This window comes from Salmo trutta, chromosome 16, assembly GCF_901001165.1.
Source record: "Salmo trutta chromosome 16, fSalTru1.1, whole genome shotgun sequence".
NCBI classification, from domain to species: Eukaryota; Metazoa; Chordata; class Actinopteri; order Salmoniformes; family Salmonidae; genus Salmo; species Salmo trutta.
The window spans coordinates 23,398,404-23,414,322 of NC_042972.1; the positions used below are offsets into that span (position 1 = coordinate 23,398,404).

At 44.6% G+C, this 15,919-nt stretch overlaps 1 protein-coding gene, 1 long non-coding RNA gene and 1 pseudogene across 2 annotated transcripts in view; 2 read left to right on the forward strand and 1 right to left on the reverse strand.

Moving 5' to 3' along the window:
* Positions 1–1,262: 1,262 nt before the first annotated feature.
* On the forward strand, positions 1,263–3,208 carry LOC115151194 (somatomedin-B and thrombospondin type-1 domain-containing protein-like; annotated as a pseudogene).
* A 4,905-nt stretch (positions 3,209–8,113) lies between these two features.
* LOC115150332 (potassium voltage-gated channel subfamily B member 1-like) overlaps positions 8,114–15,919 on the reverse strand; it is a 67,015-nt gene continuing 59,209 nt past the window's right edge. Inside the window, exons 3-4 of the mRNA XM_029693518.1 lie at positions 10,177–10,387; positions 8,114–10,020 (exon numbers count right to left, since the gene is read on the reverse strand). Coding sequence (XP_029549378.1) covers positions 8,204–10,020; positions 10,177–10,387 — 2,028 coding nt within the window. The 3' untranslated portion in view covers positions 8,114–8,203. The remainder of the gene's footprint in view (positions 10,021–10,176; positions 10,388–15,919) is intronic.
* Positions 14,294–15,182, forward strand: LOC115150333 (uncharacterized). The gene is made up of 2 exons (XR_003867093.1): positions 14,294–14,410; positions 15,060–15,182. It is a non-coding gene; the product is annotated as an uncharacterized LOC115150333 (long non-coding RNA).

Here is a 15,919-nt window from a genome sequence, read left to right on the forward strand (position 1 = left end):
TCTCTTCCACATCAGGTAACTTAAGCTAGCAGTAAAATTAGGTTAAAAAACAGGGAAACTACACCTCACAGCACAACGTGGACTGTGAAGAGAGACACACACACTCTAACATACAAACTCTACACACACGCACACATTGTAATATTTTATTGTTTAAATATTGTACATTTTATATTTACAATTTGTAATGGTGAAGCAGTAGCCATTTGTGAAGTGCAGAATGTCTTGTGTGATGTATTGTTTTATTTATTTATTTAGCCCCTAGAGCCGCATTTGGTCTTCAACGAGATCCGGAGGGCCGCACCAATTTTTGGAAATATTTCTTCGCCGTCAAAATTTGCAATAAATGATCCCCTATCCATCATTTCTGTCATTTTTTGTGCTCCCTGACTGTCTAGCTTCTATTTTGTATTAGCAAGCTGGACACAGTCAAGAAAATGTATGAATGAAGAAGGTCCATTAATATTCCTACACAGTTTCGATTTGGTTTTAGTCATTTTAAAGTGTATTGAGTTTGCCCCCGCCCTGCTTGATACAGAGACAAAAAGAGAGGAACAGAAGGAGTTTGAGAGAGAAGGAGGCAGAGTTATTACTGCTATGTATAATATGCCACTCAGAGAGAAGTCAATATATAACACAAATCTTTCAACAGGTAGACTACAATTATGAACTGTAAATGCAAAGGTTCTTCAGAACTCCCAGTGTACACCAGGACAGGGCCCCTCAAACTGTTGGTATGTGTGTGGAGAGAGAGGCACTGCAGTCAGGTCAATGCTTGGGAATATGCCCCCCCCCCCACGTTAGAGAAACTAACTGAAACTAACTGTCCCTTTAAGAGAGAGTGAAAGAGACATGGGGTTGACATAGGCCATTGTGTAGGCCAGAGATTGCAGCATGATTGCCTGATGACACTTCGACCCAGCACACAGAAGTAGAGGGTACAGCAACAGCCTGCCAGGGTGGTTTGTCTGAGCAAGAAGAACAATTTGACATTTGAATTCATGGGGATATTTGGCTGAACAAACTTGGTGTCAAAAACATTTCTGAATGATATATATTTTCTAAAATCGAATTACAGAGATGAACGACATCAGAAACTCTCTCAATTTGAGCGTGTGAACGAACAGCTCTCTGGGATTTTACAGGTGTTGACTGCGGTGCCAAGTGGCACACGCGGAAGTAGGCTACTCCTCTGTGCCATAGCCATGCCCCCGTTCAGGTATACTGTTACCGGCCGCTGGATCTATTATTGTGTCGGGCTGATGGTTTTCCTGGTCGTTTTTTTGGATGCAGGGTGTGAGGAGGCTGGTTTCTGCTGCACCGGCCGCGACCCGTCGTGCATCAGTAAGGGATAGAGAGCTGACCGTTCGTATGGCACCTGCTATTGCGACCAGGCTTGTACCTCTACCCTGGACTGCTGTCATGATTATGAACTAGCCTTCCCAGGTAAGAAGTTTGACAAATTATATGTCGCCCAAATTGTGTCAATTTCAACAACACCACACTAGCCTGTTATCTGTTTTTAACATCACTGGATACCTATGGTGATTTTTAAACCCAGTTTGGGGCAAAGGTAACTGAGTTTCTCCTGGAAGTGGGTTTATTCATTTCTGTGTCAGACATGATTTGTTTGTAATTCATATATGTCTTGCTTATAGATGTACTGTATACCAATATACTTTATCTCTCTCACTTTGACTACATGCTTTTTCAGTAGCAACATGGTAGAGGACACTACCATAGATTAATGATTGTATTTGCTTTTATTTCCTCCCTGCTATGTCCTCATCCAGTCCTGTCCTCCTTCCTAGCGGTGTCCTGTGTGGTGAGTGAGTGGAGTGTGTGGTCTAGCTGTGCTGAGCCTTGCAGGGCCACAGTTCGGATGAGGAGCAGGCAGGTCCTGCAGGAGCCCCAGAACGGGGGGGGGGGGAACCCTGTTCACACGTAGAGGAGCATGCCGGCTGTGCAGAGTACAGGGACCACCACCGGCAGTGCAACAAATCACTGGGTAAGTACCACAGCCATACATATAGCCTTAGGTTGCATCTAGCGTTGGTTAGGACCTTACCCATATGCCGTTAATGGCATCTTGTCTATGTCAAATATTCCTCTGTCTTCAAATAAAGGTTACCTTCCCAGGTCCCTCTTGGGAAAGAAGTCTTCTGACCTCTATGATACTACCTGGTTAAATAAAGGCTAAATAAAAAAGCATATTGTGTGTGGGGGAACTAAATCTGTTGTTGTTGTCATGATGTTGTTATTATGGATGTTGTTGTCTTTGCAGTACCGGCTCTCATCCCTACCGGTGGCTATGGCAATGCCAGGAAGAGAGACATCCCTGTTAACAATGATGATGATGTCACAGGGTGAGAGGCCCTGTTTATGTGTTTGTGTTATTCCATGGTATTCCTGTTATCTTCAGAGAAATATGATATCTAACCCGTGTTTATGTGCGGCAGGTAGCCTAGTGGTTAGAGCGTTGGGCCAGTAACCGAAAGGTTGCTAGATCAAATCTCCGAGCTGACAAGTTAAAAACCTGTCGTTCTGCCCCTGAACAAGGCAGTTAACCCACTGTTCCTAGGCCATCATTGTGAATAAGAATGTGTTCTTAACTGACTTGCCTAGTTAAATAAAAATGTGTATGTCTATATATGCTTGTGTTTGTGTGTGTGTATGCTTATCCATGTACTGTGTGCAGTTCCAGCTGACCTCCCTGACCCCTGGGTGCCAACATAGTGTGGGGCAACACACACGCTGGATGCAGTACCTGAAGGAGGGCCAACAGGTGTGTGTGGAGTGCCAGCCTCCTGCCCTCGCTGCCGGGCAGAGTCACTGCTCTGGAGACGGTGAGGAGGAGGAGAGGTAAGACAGGCTGGGCCCACAAGGAGAGGAGAGGCTATAGATAGGTAGTAAAGATTTAAATCATGTTTACATACTAACCCAATATTGTGTTTCTTGTTTGGAGAGTCAGATTTCAGCCACTAGGTGGCAGGCATAGTCTAAACGAGTGCCTGATAAAAACTGTCTAGTTAACAACAGTTGTTTCTCTCTCTCCAACTCCCACCCCCTCCCCCCTCTCTCTCTGATTTTCTCTCTCTTTCCCTCCCCCCTCTCTCAGTGGCAGACAGTCTCTGCAGTGGCAGGAAGTGGGTAACGTGTTTGGAGACTAGACTCCTGCTCCTGTCCCACCGTCCACAGCTTCCTCTTCATATAACCCTGGACAGCTTCCTCTTCATATAATCCTGGACAACCTCCTCTTCAGATCATCCTGAACAGCTTCCTCTTTGTATTACCCTGGACATCTTCATCTTCATATAACCCTTGACAGCTTCCTCTTCAAATAACCCTGGACAGCTTCCTATTTATTTAACCCTGGACAGCTTCCTCTTTATATAACCCTGGGTAGATTCCTCTTTATATAACCCTGCACAGATTCCTCTTTATATAACCCTGGGTTACTGTCTACCTCCTCTTCATGGACATACAGACACAGGACAGCACATGGATCAGGCATAATCAGAAAGCCGCTCAGACAGTGTGTGCATGCATATGGACCAGACTGTACCAGTATCTCCCATAACAATTGGTATGAAACCTCTGCCAACATATAAGTCTTGTTTATATGGGTGTTTTGGGTCATTTTGTTCTCTGGTTGGACAGAATCTTCCTTCTGAAACATGCTATTGTAGATCTGCTTCTTTCCTAAGAGTATATAACTGTCAGTTCAATTTTTCTTTATCACTGAAAGCCTTCAATAATGCCTGGAATACATGTCAATAATCAAAACCATGAATGAATTTGATTTTATTTAACTGTCAGTCATCTAAGCGGAATGTAAAGAAAGATGTTGGGACATTGAGACACTTTTTACAGGACAGGTAAACCGGAGTTGTGTGTGTGTGTTTCACAGCCAGTCACGGCCCCAAAGTTACAACATGCATTGATAGAACAACATAACATTTATACAGAAACAACTTACAGCATAGGAAAGACAACAGGTAGAAACATTACAAAACAAACAGTAGCCTAGAGACCTTCAAACAGTAGAAGAAGAGGTGTAACGTACACAATTTCCCTGGAATTTGTGTATGTTACAATGACTGGTGGATTCAGCAAGGTTGGAATCAATTCCATCTATTTAAATTCTCTTCAAATTTCAAATTCAATTATTTAATTGAATTCTAATTTACCAAAGCATTTCAAATGGACCCCAACCCTGAAATCTAACACATTTCAATTGCATTTGGCTAATTCCTAATTGTAAGTTTTTCATATCTTATATATAAAAAAAGAGAGATAAAAGAAGTCATTTGATTGTGCTTTCTCATTAAAACATAACATTTACAAATCCGTTGACACCAGAAATCCTCTTGTACAGGATAACAGTAGAAGTTAAAGGTCTTGTACACTACAGCCGTGTTTCACTACCCTGTTCCTCCAGTACCACTAACAGTACACAGTTTCATTGTAGCCCTGGACAAACACACCTCATTCAACTCATTGAGGGCTTGATGATTAGTTGACAAGTTGAATCAGGTGTGCTTGTCCAGGGTTACAACAACAATATGTACTGTTGGGGATACTCGAGTCCCAGGGTTGGGAAACACTGTACTACAGGACATTTGGATGTTGGGTGACTTAGAGATGGAAGAGAGGACTGATGTAGAAAATAGTTTTTTTTAGACATACCAGTCAGCGGTCACAGTATAGTAGTAAAGATATTTGACCTTGTCAGAATATTTTCCAGAGTCGTCCCTCCTACCAAAACGAAAATATATAAAGGCTATAAGTAGATACTTGACCTGTATGTGTCTGTATGTCTGTCCATGACATGTGATCCAGTCAGTCTGTCCATCCTATGACTCTCCATTGGATCTTCTCTTCACAATGCTACAATTTATTTCATGTCTATTCATGAGGATTTGATTGTCATCATTCTTTAAAGAGATAGTTTCCATGACAAAGCGGTCCCTGACTCCCACAATATATTCTTACAGTGAAAGCATAAATTGATGTGTGGTAATGTGAAACATAGGGGACAGGAACACATATCTCAGTGTTAGACAATGCTCAATACCAGAACCGAGCACGAGAAGCTAGCGCTCTACAGATGACAACTAATTCAACCACCGGGGCAGTCAAAGGAAGGATTTGAAGGAGGATTTGAAATGCATTGTGAACACAATGAAAATAAACCTGTGACATTGTACTGTATGTCCACCCTACAGCTGAAGTCATTCATGTTAACATTGTTAAACAAAGTGGAAGTCTAGTTCTCTCTCTCTCTCTCTCTCTCTCTCTCTCTCTCACACACACACACACGCATGCACACCACTGTGACTGTTCAGGCCTAAGCATTAAATAGGCTGTGAACTACAGTGTTATGTGAAGGTAGAGATTGCCTTGAAGCGCTCTACAGGCAGAGAAAAAAACTGTAGCCAGTGAAAAAGAAGTGCTCAGTATATAGGCAAATGGTGTTCCCCAGATATTACTGTAACTCTAGTCACTGTTGATGATAACAGGTGCAGTCTGTAGGGTTGAAAACGACATACACCCTCTAGATCAGAACTATCTCGTCCATTACGAACATATATACACACACACACACACACTGGAAGCAGCTCAACTTCCTCCACTAAACAGTAACCACAGCTCTAATCACCAGCTCTCTGCTTGGCTGAGCAGCAGTCCCTTTAGAAATGATCAACACACACACACTTTTTCAGAGGTTCTGCCCCTTCATTGCTATTCCTTTCACACCTCAGCTCCACTCGCTCGGATCCAGCTCAGACAGGAACAGGAGTGATACATTTGACTCTGGAGATGCAGAATCCCGCCTTTTCTCTTTTTCTCAGAGCGAAAGAGAGCAAAGGACAAACACATGGACGTTTATGTGGACAGTGTTGTGGGTCTGTCTATGATTTTATACGATATCTACAGTATGCACTGTGATGTCTATTATTCAGAAAGCATTATCATGGATATATTCAAAACTAGGGTTGCATTATACCTGTATCTGAATTACAGAACAATGCAGGGGGGCTGTGGCTTCATGAGAGATATTTATCTATGTACATACCTGTGTACTAACTACAGTATGTTTGAGAGTTTTCAAACTGTATAAACGGATGAGAATGCATGCAATTTGATACAATCAGACTACCCACCCAAATTAGCAGAGCTATGCAGCCCTGGTATCAGCCTTGCCAGGAGAGAGCCTGTTACTATGGAAACTGGGCTGGAGCTTTGTTGAAGATGTCTGCCATATAAGACCTGTGTATCAGCTGGCCTTTAATGTATGAATGTCTGTGTGAATGAATGCAGACGCACTCAAATAACACTAGACTTGCTATTCAATCCAAACCTATAACCAGGTTTGGTTACGTAAGCTCTTCCCTTTATGAATTAATATGCTGTTCAGATAGCATTCTGGATTATTTTATGGCTTGTACGGCAGACCCAAGGAGTACCGCATGTAGGATCTCGCTCTCAGTGTCTGTCTCTCTGTCTCCCCCCCTCTCAACGCTCAGTCCCCCCCACCCCCTCTCTCAACACTCAGTCTCTTTATGTTGTTCAAAGGAAAATGATGATGATGCATGTTGGGGCAGCTGTGTATCAATGTTTCACACTGTTTTAATATGAGCATATATCCTAAATGTTTGCTTGGATTTGGAAATATAAATTCATAAATCCATTCACTACATTCTTTATAAAATACCATAAAAATAAACAGGTTATTTTTCCTTTGCACATCTCAGCATTTCGTCTGAAGCGATTCTTTTGAACCCTTGTGTCTTGGTGGTATCACTAGGAGGAAGAGGCAGGCTATTCGGTACATGAATGCCTTGGAGCAGAGCTCTCCTAAATGTGTGCTTGATACACAAATCTTCAGGGATGATTATGATTCCTCACTTTGATACCAAAATGTACAGATTATTTCAACCATTCCCCTCTGACTCAAACTCAGTGTAACACAAAACAACAGACAATCAAGACATTTTCACAGACAGAAATGGAAGATCAGATGTGGTACTCTACACTCACCACGAGATAAACAAACTGTACCAAGAAGAACAAGACTCACCGACTGGTTTTCCCCTAAAGCAAGTCTGGTTGAATCTCCAATAACTGTCTGACAAGAAGAAATATCTCATACAGAAATACGCAAACAGATATGGTCATGACACAACAGACTAGTAAACCTCAGATTCATATAGGTAACCTCCTTTATCTATATAAAAATAAATTAATCAGGTAAGACAATCTCAAAATGTGGATACATAAATTATCCTTAAACATGTGCGCGCGCGCACACACACACACACACACACACACACACACACACACACACACACACACACACACACACACACACACACACACGCACACACACACACACACACACACATATGACTAAGGCCAGGTTTGGGGCTAGGGGGGCTCTAGTAAGTAGCTTATTGGCGTCTACCGTAACTCTTCTTCTGGAATCCCTACTACAGTGTGAGCTGGGCTGGGGCTCAGGCTGGAATGGGACAGTGGTCACCTGAGATAGGTAGAACTGTAGGAGAATATAGGGGATGATTGTCTTTCTATCCCTATGCTCACAACATGAATCTCTCCTTGCTCTTCCCTGCCTCCTGGTTCCCCCCTTCATCCATTCTGCCTCACCTCTTTCCCCCTACCCCAGAGCCAATCAATTGGATGCTTTGCTTTGACCTTTGATTGTCTTTCTATCCCTATGCTCACAACATGAATCTCTCCTTGCTCTTCCCTGCCTCCTGGTTACCCCCTTCATCCATTCTGCCTCACCTCTTTCCCCCTACCCCAGAGCCAATGAATTGGATGCTTTGCTTTGACCTTTGACCTACTCCCTACACCCCTGCTCAGATGGGTCCCTGGGAGTGCTCTCTGCAGTTTTGTGGTAGCTAGTGTACTGTGGCTAATAGGGAGGGAGAGTGGTGTTCTCGATCTATTCTACAAGTCTTTTCCCAGAGTATTCAACACCACAGCCCAAACTCTGCCCTGAATCTCTCTCATTTCCTGGCCCTTTCTGTTAGTTTGTAAAGGGACTCGGCACAGTGTGTCTCTCTTTCCTTCCTTTTCTTTCTCTCTCTTTCTATCTCTCTATCACTTTCTCTTTCTCCGCCTTCCTCACACGGCTAGTCCGTGTCTCTCTGGATGTCACTGGATGTCCCTCTGCAGCTCAGAGGCTCTGGTCCATGGTACTAGACTTTCCTCTGTCCCCTTTGGGCCTGCGGGGCAGCTCCGGCACCACATTGTTCTCCATGTGGCCCCCGCTCCCCCGCGTCCCCCCATCCAGGCTGGGGAACAGGCAGTTCTGCCCCAGCATTCGCTGGGTGGTGCTTGATGCCAGGTGGTTGATGCCTCTATGGTTGTAGCCACTGTTGATGTTCTGGCTGCATTTGGGGGCGCTGGAGCCGGCCAGCAGGCACTCCGAGGGGCTTGTGGCATCCGACATGTCCCTCAGGTGCTCGTCGTCATCTGTATCGGCGTCAATGTACTTACTGATGGAGGAGTCATGGAAGGTGAAGACAACTGGGGTGGAGGTCGGGGCCGTGGTCAGGGTGGAGCTGTCCGGAGACTTGGGTGGGGTCCTGCTACTGGCCGTGGTGTAGATGGACGTCTCCGGGCTGAGCAGGGAGCGGTCAGACAGGATGGAGATGCCTGAGAGAGGATCACCGCTGCTGGGCGACCGACCTGGTCCTGGCCCCGACTCCCCTCCACTGCTCCGGTACTTCACCTTGTAGGAGTGGCTGCCACCTTTCAAAGGTTTGTTGAAGTTGTGAGTGTTGTCCGAGACTGAGTTTTTTGCAGCAGAAAAAAACTCATGCTCCAGGGTGGTCTGGAGGCCAGGGTTGGTGCTGACCCGCCCAGAGAGGGCCATGGCTGGGATGATATGGGAGAAGCGGCTGGTCTCCTGGGCAAGGAGGGCCAGGCCGGAGGCTGGACTTAGGGGGTAGACACCACGTGAATTCTCCTGGAAGTCTGCAGCACAGCTGATGTAGCTGTCAATACTAGACAGGCTCTTCATGTCCCCCACCCCCTCTCGACCCCCTAGCATAGGGTCCCCTGGACCTCCAGGGATGGCCCCCAGCTCTATCTCATCCCTCTGTCTGCCAACCCTGGAGCTGTTGTCTTTGGCGTTGAGGTTGGGCTGTGACTGGGTCTTGGCCATCTGGTAATACATCTCCTCCAGCTTCTGAGCGTTGAGCCCCTGAGGACTGGAGGCCCTGGCCTTGCTGGGGGAACCCGTCTGGGACTCCACAGGGTTGAAGGAGTGGGCCGAGCTGGTCTCTGAGGCGTTGGCAGCCCGCTTGGGCGTCCACTTCCAGTGGCTGGGCGAGAGGTGGTTATCTTGCGTCAGCAGCCTCTCGCTCTTCTCCACCACCACGTTCATCAGCTCGGCGCTGCGGGCAAACGCCTCCTTCATGTTCATGGAGACAATGCTCCCATTGCGTTTCGCCCTCTCCAGTGCCTCCCGACGCTTCACAGCTTTCTCTTGACGCTTCTGCTCCTTGTAGAACTCCGAGAAGTTGTTGACGATGATGGGGATGGGCAAGGCTATCACCAGCACTCCTGCAATGCAACAGAGACCCCCCACAATCTTCCCAAGCAAAGTCTTAGGGTAAATGTCCCCGTAGCCCACCGTGGTCATAGTAATGGTGGCCCACCAGAAGGAGGCAGGGATGCTTTTGAACTTTGTGTCATCCTCGTCCTTCTCGGCAAAGAAGACGAGGCTGGAGAAGATCATGATGCCCATGGCCAGGAAGAGGATGAGTAGACCCAGCTCATTGTAACTTCTTTTCAGGGTGAAACCTAGAGACTGTAGCCCCGTGGAGTGACGTGCCAGCTTCAGAATTCTCAGGATACGCATTATCCGGAAGATCTGAACCACCCTCCGGACGTTCTGGAACTGTAGAACACTTTTGTTGGACTCTGTCAGAAAGATTGTGATGTAATAAGGAAGGATGGCCAGCAGGTCGATCACGTTCAGGGGACCTTAAAGATAAGATAAGACAGTACTTTATTCATCCTCAGGGAAATGTGTTTGCACCAGCTAAAATATAAAACACCAATAAATACACAACAGTGGACACACAGACAGACACTAAAGGTAGCACATCTTAAAAGTACATTAAAAACAGAAGTGTTCACCTTTGATGAACTTCCATTTGGTGGGGGATGAGAGGAAACGGAGGAGGTACTCCATAGTGAACCAGGCTATACAGATGGCCTCTACGTGGGCCAGCTGGGGGTTGTCTGAGGCATGGCCAAACTCATCTGTGTCCTGCAGCTCAGGCAGGGTGTTGAGGGACAGGGCGATGGTGGAGAGGACAATGAAGAGGATGGAGATGATGGCTAGGATCTGGAGGAGAGAGAGAGAGAGAGAGAGAGAGAGAGAGAGAGAGAGAGAGAGAGAGAGAGAGAGAGAGAGAGAGAATGTATGCGTCCCAAATGAAACCCTATTCCCTATATAGTGCACTTTTTTTTACAATTCTGTGCCATTTGAGACTCAGGGTCATTATCAAAGACATTATCAGTGTCATTGATATACGCTATTTAGCAGACGCCTTCATAAAAAGTTACTTACTGTAAAGTACAATATGTGAGCAAGTAGCAGTGGAGATGTCAGGAGAAGAGGAGGACAAACAGAGGCTCTGTGAGCCCCATGAATGGGAAAACAAACAACATACAACTTTATTGTCTAATGTGATTTGCACATTCGGTTTTTGCTGTCGTGTGTTATTCTGAACAGATCTGCACATCTGACACATACCTAGATTCAAATTTATTGAGGACAAATTGAGGAGAGTAGTATTAGAGAAAAACTCTGAATGCATTATAAAAATGCATAGTCTTGAAAACAAGGTTCCTGGTTCCAATCAACCACCCCACAATACAAAAGCTTACACCAGTTTTTGTGTGTTTGGGTAGGAGTTCAGCCTAATGCAGGGGGACTGGCTTGGAACAGTTATTAACTCATGACCCACTTATCTGACTACAATTGCCTCCTTGCTATGAATGAGCGTTAGAGTGAGAGATAATGCTTAGCCAGCAGAATGGCAACAACAATCTGACATTTCAACCAAAATTTAAAAAGGTCAAACAATGGATGGAAATATCTTTAAGAGCCTGACAAGTCACAGAAAAATCCTATTTCCAAATTAATTTTGGCTCCCGAGTGGTGCAGCGGTCTAAGGCACTGCATCTCAATGCTTGAAGCGTCACTACAGACACACTGGTTTGAATCCAGGCTGTATCACAACCGGCCGTGATTGGGTGTCCCATTGGGCGGCAAACAACTGGCAGAGTCATCCGGGTTTGGCCTGTGTAGGCCGTCATTGTAAATAAGAATTTGTTTTTAATTGACTTGCCAAGTTGAATAAAAATATATATATATACATTTCATAACTGTTTTATTCGCTCTATCTAAAAGGTTGAATACAAACACATACTTTAATGTTACCCCTTCCTTGTGTTTTTTGTAATAAATAATATATTTTAGAACAAACAAGCTTTGTTCAAAATGATTCCAACTGTATTCAAATTCAAATGAATTCCAATGATAATGCCCATGATAGATCCCAAGGTAACTGTTAATCTGACCTTGATGTTATCCAACAACAGTAGTGCTTTAACCTGGGGTTTACTGTAGAATCACTGCAGATAATCCATCTCTCCAGAGCATGTGTGAAAAATGTCTGTGCCTGTGTTTGTTTATCTGTTTGTGTATACATTGTGTGTTTGTGTGTGTGCATGTGTGTGTATGGAACGTTACTTGAAAGTTAGCCACAGGCTCATTGAGGCTAGTCCAGTATGACAGTTCTAAAAGAGCCCATTGCCTTCCACATGTCACACACTCACACACACTTTACATTTTAGTCAACTTAAGGATCTGGCCCTTTTTTGCAATTATGACATACCCAAATCTAACTGCCTGTAGCTCAGGACCTGAAGCAAAGATATGCATATTCTTGATACGATTTGAAAGGAAACACTTAGAAGTTTGTGGAAATGTGAAATTAATGTAGGAGAATATAACACATGAGATATATATATATATATTTTTTTCCCCATCATCTTTGAAATGCAAGAGAAAGGCCATAATGTATTATTCCAGCCCAGCCATAATTTAGATTTTGGCCACTAGATGGCAGCAGTGTATGTGCAAAGTTTTAGACTGATCCAATGAACTGTTGCATTTCTGTTCAAAATGTTGTATCAAGTCTGCCAAAATGTGCCTAATTGGTTTATTGATACATTTTCAAGTTCATAACTGTGCACTCTCCTCAAACACTAGCATGGTATGCTTTCACTGTAATAGCTACTTTAAATTGGACAGTGCGGTTAGCTTAACAAGAATTTAAGCTTTCTCCCCATATCAGATATGTCTATGTCCTGGGAAATGTTCTTGTTACTTACAACCTCATGCCAATCACACATTAGTGCACGTTAGCTTAACTGTCCCGCAGGGGGGATACTGACCCCCCCCCACCCCACCCCCCACAGAGAAGCACAAACACAGGCACACTGGGGAACACTTTACTGTCTGTCTGGCCTTTCAATCCTTTTTCATTGATAAGAGCATTAGGAAGAGATGCTGGAATCAGCACTACTCAATCCCATAGCCTGAGGCACAAATCCAGTCTGGTCCAGTCAAGTTCAGCCAGTCCAGTCCAGTTAGTCAAGTGCAGTCCAATCCAGCCAGTCAAGTCCAGTCCAGAAAAGTCCAACCAGTTCAGTCCAGTCTAGTCTAGTATATTAGGATATACTGCTACTCTATGGCCTACAACTCATCAGTATATTAGGATATACTGCTACTATATGGCCTACAACTCATAAGTATATTATTAAATACTGCTACTCTATGGCCTACAACCAGGGCTGGCCCTCCCATTAGACCTATGGCGGCACTTGAATTTGGGGCGGCATTTTAGGGGCGGTTCTGGGGGGGGGGGCAGTGCCCCTGTGATAACAATTTTGAACCCCCTTGTGGCCCCCCTAAATGTGGAGTATGAAATAATTTTGACATAACAAATTTTTGCTATCGTTCTTTTTTTACATCCGTTATTAGACAGTGGCAATGCGGAACACTAATGATTATGAACATGGTCTTTTGCCTGCTAATGCCTGCAATGCAGTGAAGAAAACGATATGACAACAATAACGTCTAATGTAACTGGCCCCTCTAACAGTACAACTGGCCCCAGCTTGGCCCCCCTGTTGAAATGGTCTAGAACCGCCACTGGGCATTTTGACAATTGGCTGCCGCCCTCAGACGCCCCTGATCAGCTACTACACTGCCAGCGGCACCCCAGCCAACAGCTCATAGCGTTGCTGCCGTTCCCGCCCCCACCGCATTCCCGCTTCTCCTGAAGTTCACTCCCACTATCCTAAAGTGATGTGTGTGTTTATATGGGATTATCCAATTGTGAAACATTAATAAAAATGAATCTGCCAATGAAATGATTGCATTGGTTTTTTATGTTTGTGTGTGACTGTAAGGACCGAAGCCGGAGATGAGAAGCAGGTATGGGGATCATCATTTAACCAGGAACAGACAGGTAACAGAACAGGAAAAGCGTCAGCACACGGGTAAACAAAGACAAGTGACAATTCACGCTAAAGGAGGGAACAGAGCGAGGAACCAGGCATATATAGGGAAGGTAATGACAGAGGTGATTGAGTCCAGGTGAGTCCAATAATCGCTGATGCGCGTGATGGGGGGGAGGCAGGTGTGCGTAATGATGGTGGCAGGAGTGCGCAAACTGGGGAGCCTGGCACCCTCAAGCAGCAGGGGGGAAGAGCGGGAGCAGGCGTGACAGTGACGAAGACGATTAGTGATTAAGGCAGTAGCTTAACCTAGCCTGTTAACGTTAGCTAGTTACTAATAGTGGATATAATTTTTGCTAAAAGTAAGCTATAGAGATTTGAAACAATTTGCTACCATGTCTAAAAGACAAAAACTATCAGGAAGCGAATATTAAAAAAAAAAACGGATGAGAAAAGAGCCACAATCTCTAAACCAAAGAAATTCGCTGCTGAAATGTATCAGCGTGCAGCAATGTCCATCAGCCGGTGTGGAGAATGACAAGCCTCCGGGGACAGGCCATTCATTCGCGCAAGAACAACGAGCCCCCGTTCGCTGATTGTAGCAGCGAAGAGGGCAAACCGGAGGAGTCCGAGCCATGCACTTCCACCGATGATGACAGCTCTCTGGCTGGAAAATGACAATTGGTTACACCAGGCCTAGCCACACCTCCAAACAATGCCGGCAGAGACCCTACTATCTTGGACCCAGACTCAGATTCGTCAATCCTCGTCCCCGATGACAGTGGCGGTGCTGCTGCTAAATCCGACTTCCAGACAAAAAAAACTAAAGATCCCGGTGAGTGGCCAAAATATATGAATGGATCTTTACGGGATATGTTGTGCAGGCTGGGCCACATCAGGATAAAGAGGGGAATTTCCCAAGGGATGAGGGGCATCGAAAGTTACAATAGGAGGATGGCGAACAGGGAGAGAGTGGAGAGACCATTGCTTTTTTAACAGGATTGCAAATCTGCGCTGGTCAGGGATGGAAGCAGGGACTGGAAGAATCTGTGCCCCCTCCTCAGCTCGCATGAGAAGTAGCATTACCACCAAGTTAGTTTCCAGAGGTGGAAGGAGCTGGAGATCAGGCTGGTGTCAAAGCAAACTATCTTGTCCCAAGCCTAACGGGCTATTGACGGAGAGACTGTCAACTGGCATCAGGTGCTGCAGAGGCTCATAGCCCTGATACGCGTAATGGCCACTGAGAACATTGCATTACGTGGGACCACCGACAGGCTGAACGAGCCAAATAATGGGAACTTTCTGGAGTTTGTGGAAATCTTGGGTATCTTTGATGGAATTATGAAGGAGTACTCAATTATGAGAGATTATTCTATCACCTGTTTACATTGTATTTTTTAGATTTAAATAGACTACATCCTAATCTCGTTCTCTCACTCTCTTTCTCTCTCTCTCCCCTCTCTATCTCTCTCTGTCTCTCTCAGGTGATTTGATTTCAGGACCATGGACAGCTACAGAGAGAAAACATCGCTGACTGCAATGCAGCACCACAGAAGAGGAAAGAGGCCACTTTAGGCGGAGACTAAATAAATAAATGCTGAAACTGATGTTGGACAATCAAATTCGATATGTAAATAAACAAAAATCGTTAAGGGTGGGTCATTGACATAAAGCTTATTTTACATTGCTCCAGCAAAACGAGGCCCACCATGCATTTATGAAAGCACTTCTTTCTGAAGCTCAAATGATCTTACTATTTTTTTTACAGTTCTACGGGAATATAAAAATGTGTTAAATATGTTATAGAAAAGTGTTATCTTTATTGTAACAATTATGGGATTGCGCCATGTGTGATAACAGGGGGCATTTTATAAATAAGACACTCGGTTTCCTACTATAGGCAGTTCGCTGCATAGTGATAGCAACATTGTAACTCTCCAATGCAGGGGCTAAAGTCAAATATTCCCTTCTGCCTGGTAAGGGACCTCCTATATGTGCACGCGTGCACCAACATTTTCTATGGGCATAATCATAGAATTACATGTATAATCGGAGCCCATTTCTTCGTATTCCAAAAAATAAGTGGAAAGCTTACCTGTTTGACAGACACAATTATGCTATTCATAGATTTCGGTATAGCCAAATACAATACTGTCGCATGCACTGATTAAATACCTCCGTATCTGGGAAGGGCTTGTTGTGTTTGGTTAAAACCAGGGCTCGAATTGAGTGAGGGTATCACATATCCTTTTTGCCCTTTTCTTTAACAAAGGGTATCTATTGTTTGCTTTATATTTTGAAATAAATACATAAAACGTATCCAGATTATATAAAGTGTTCTTTA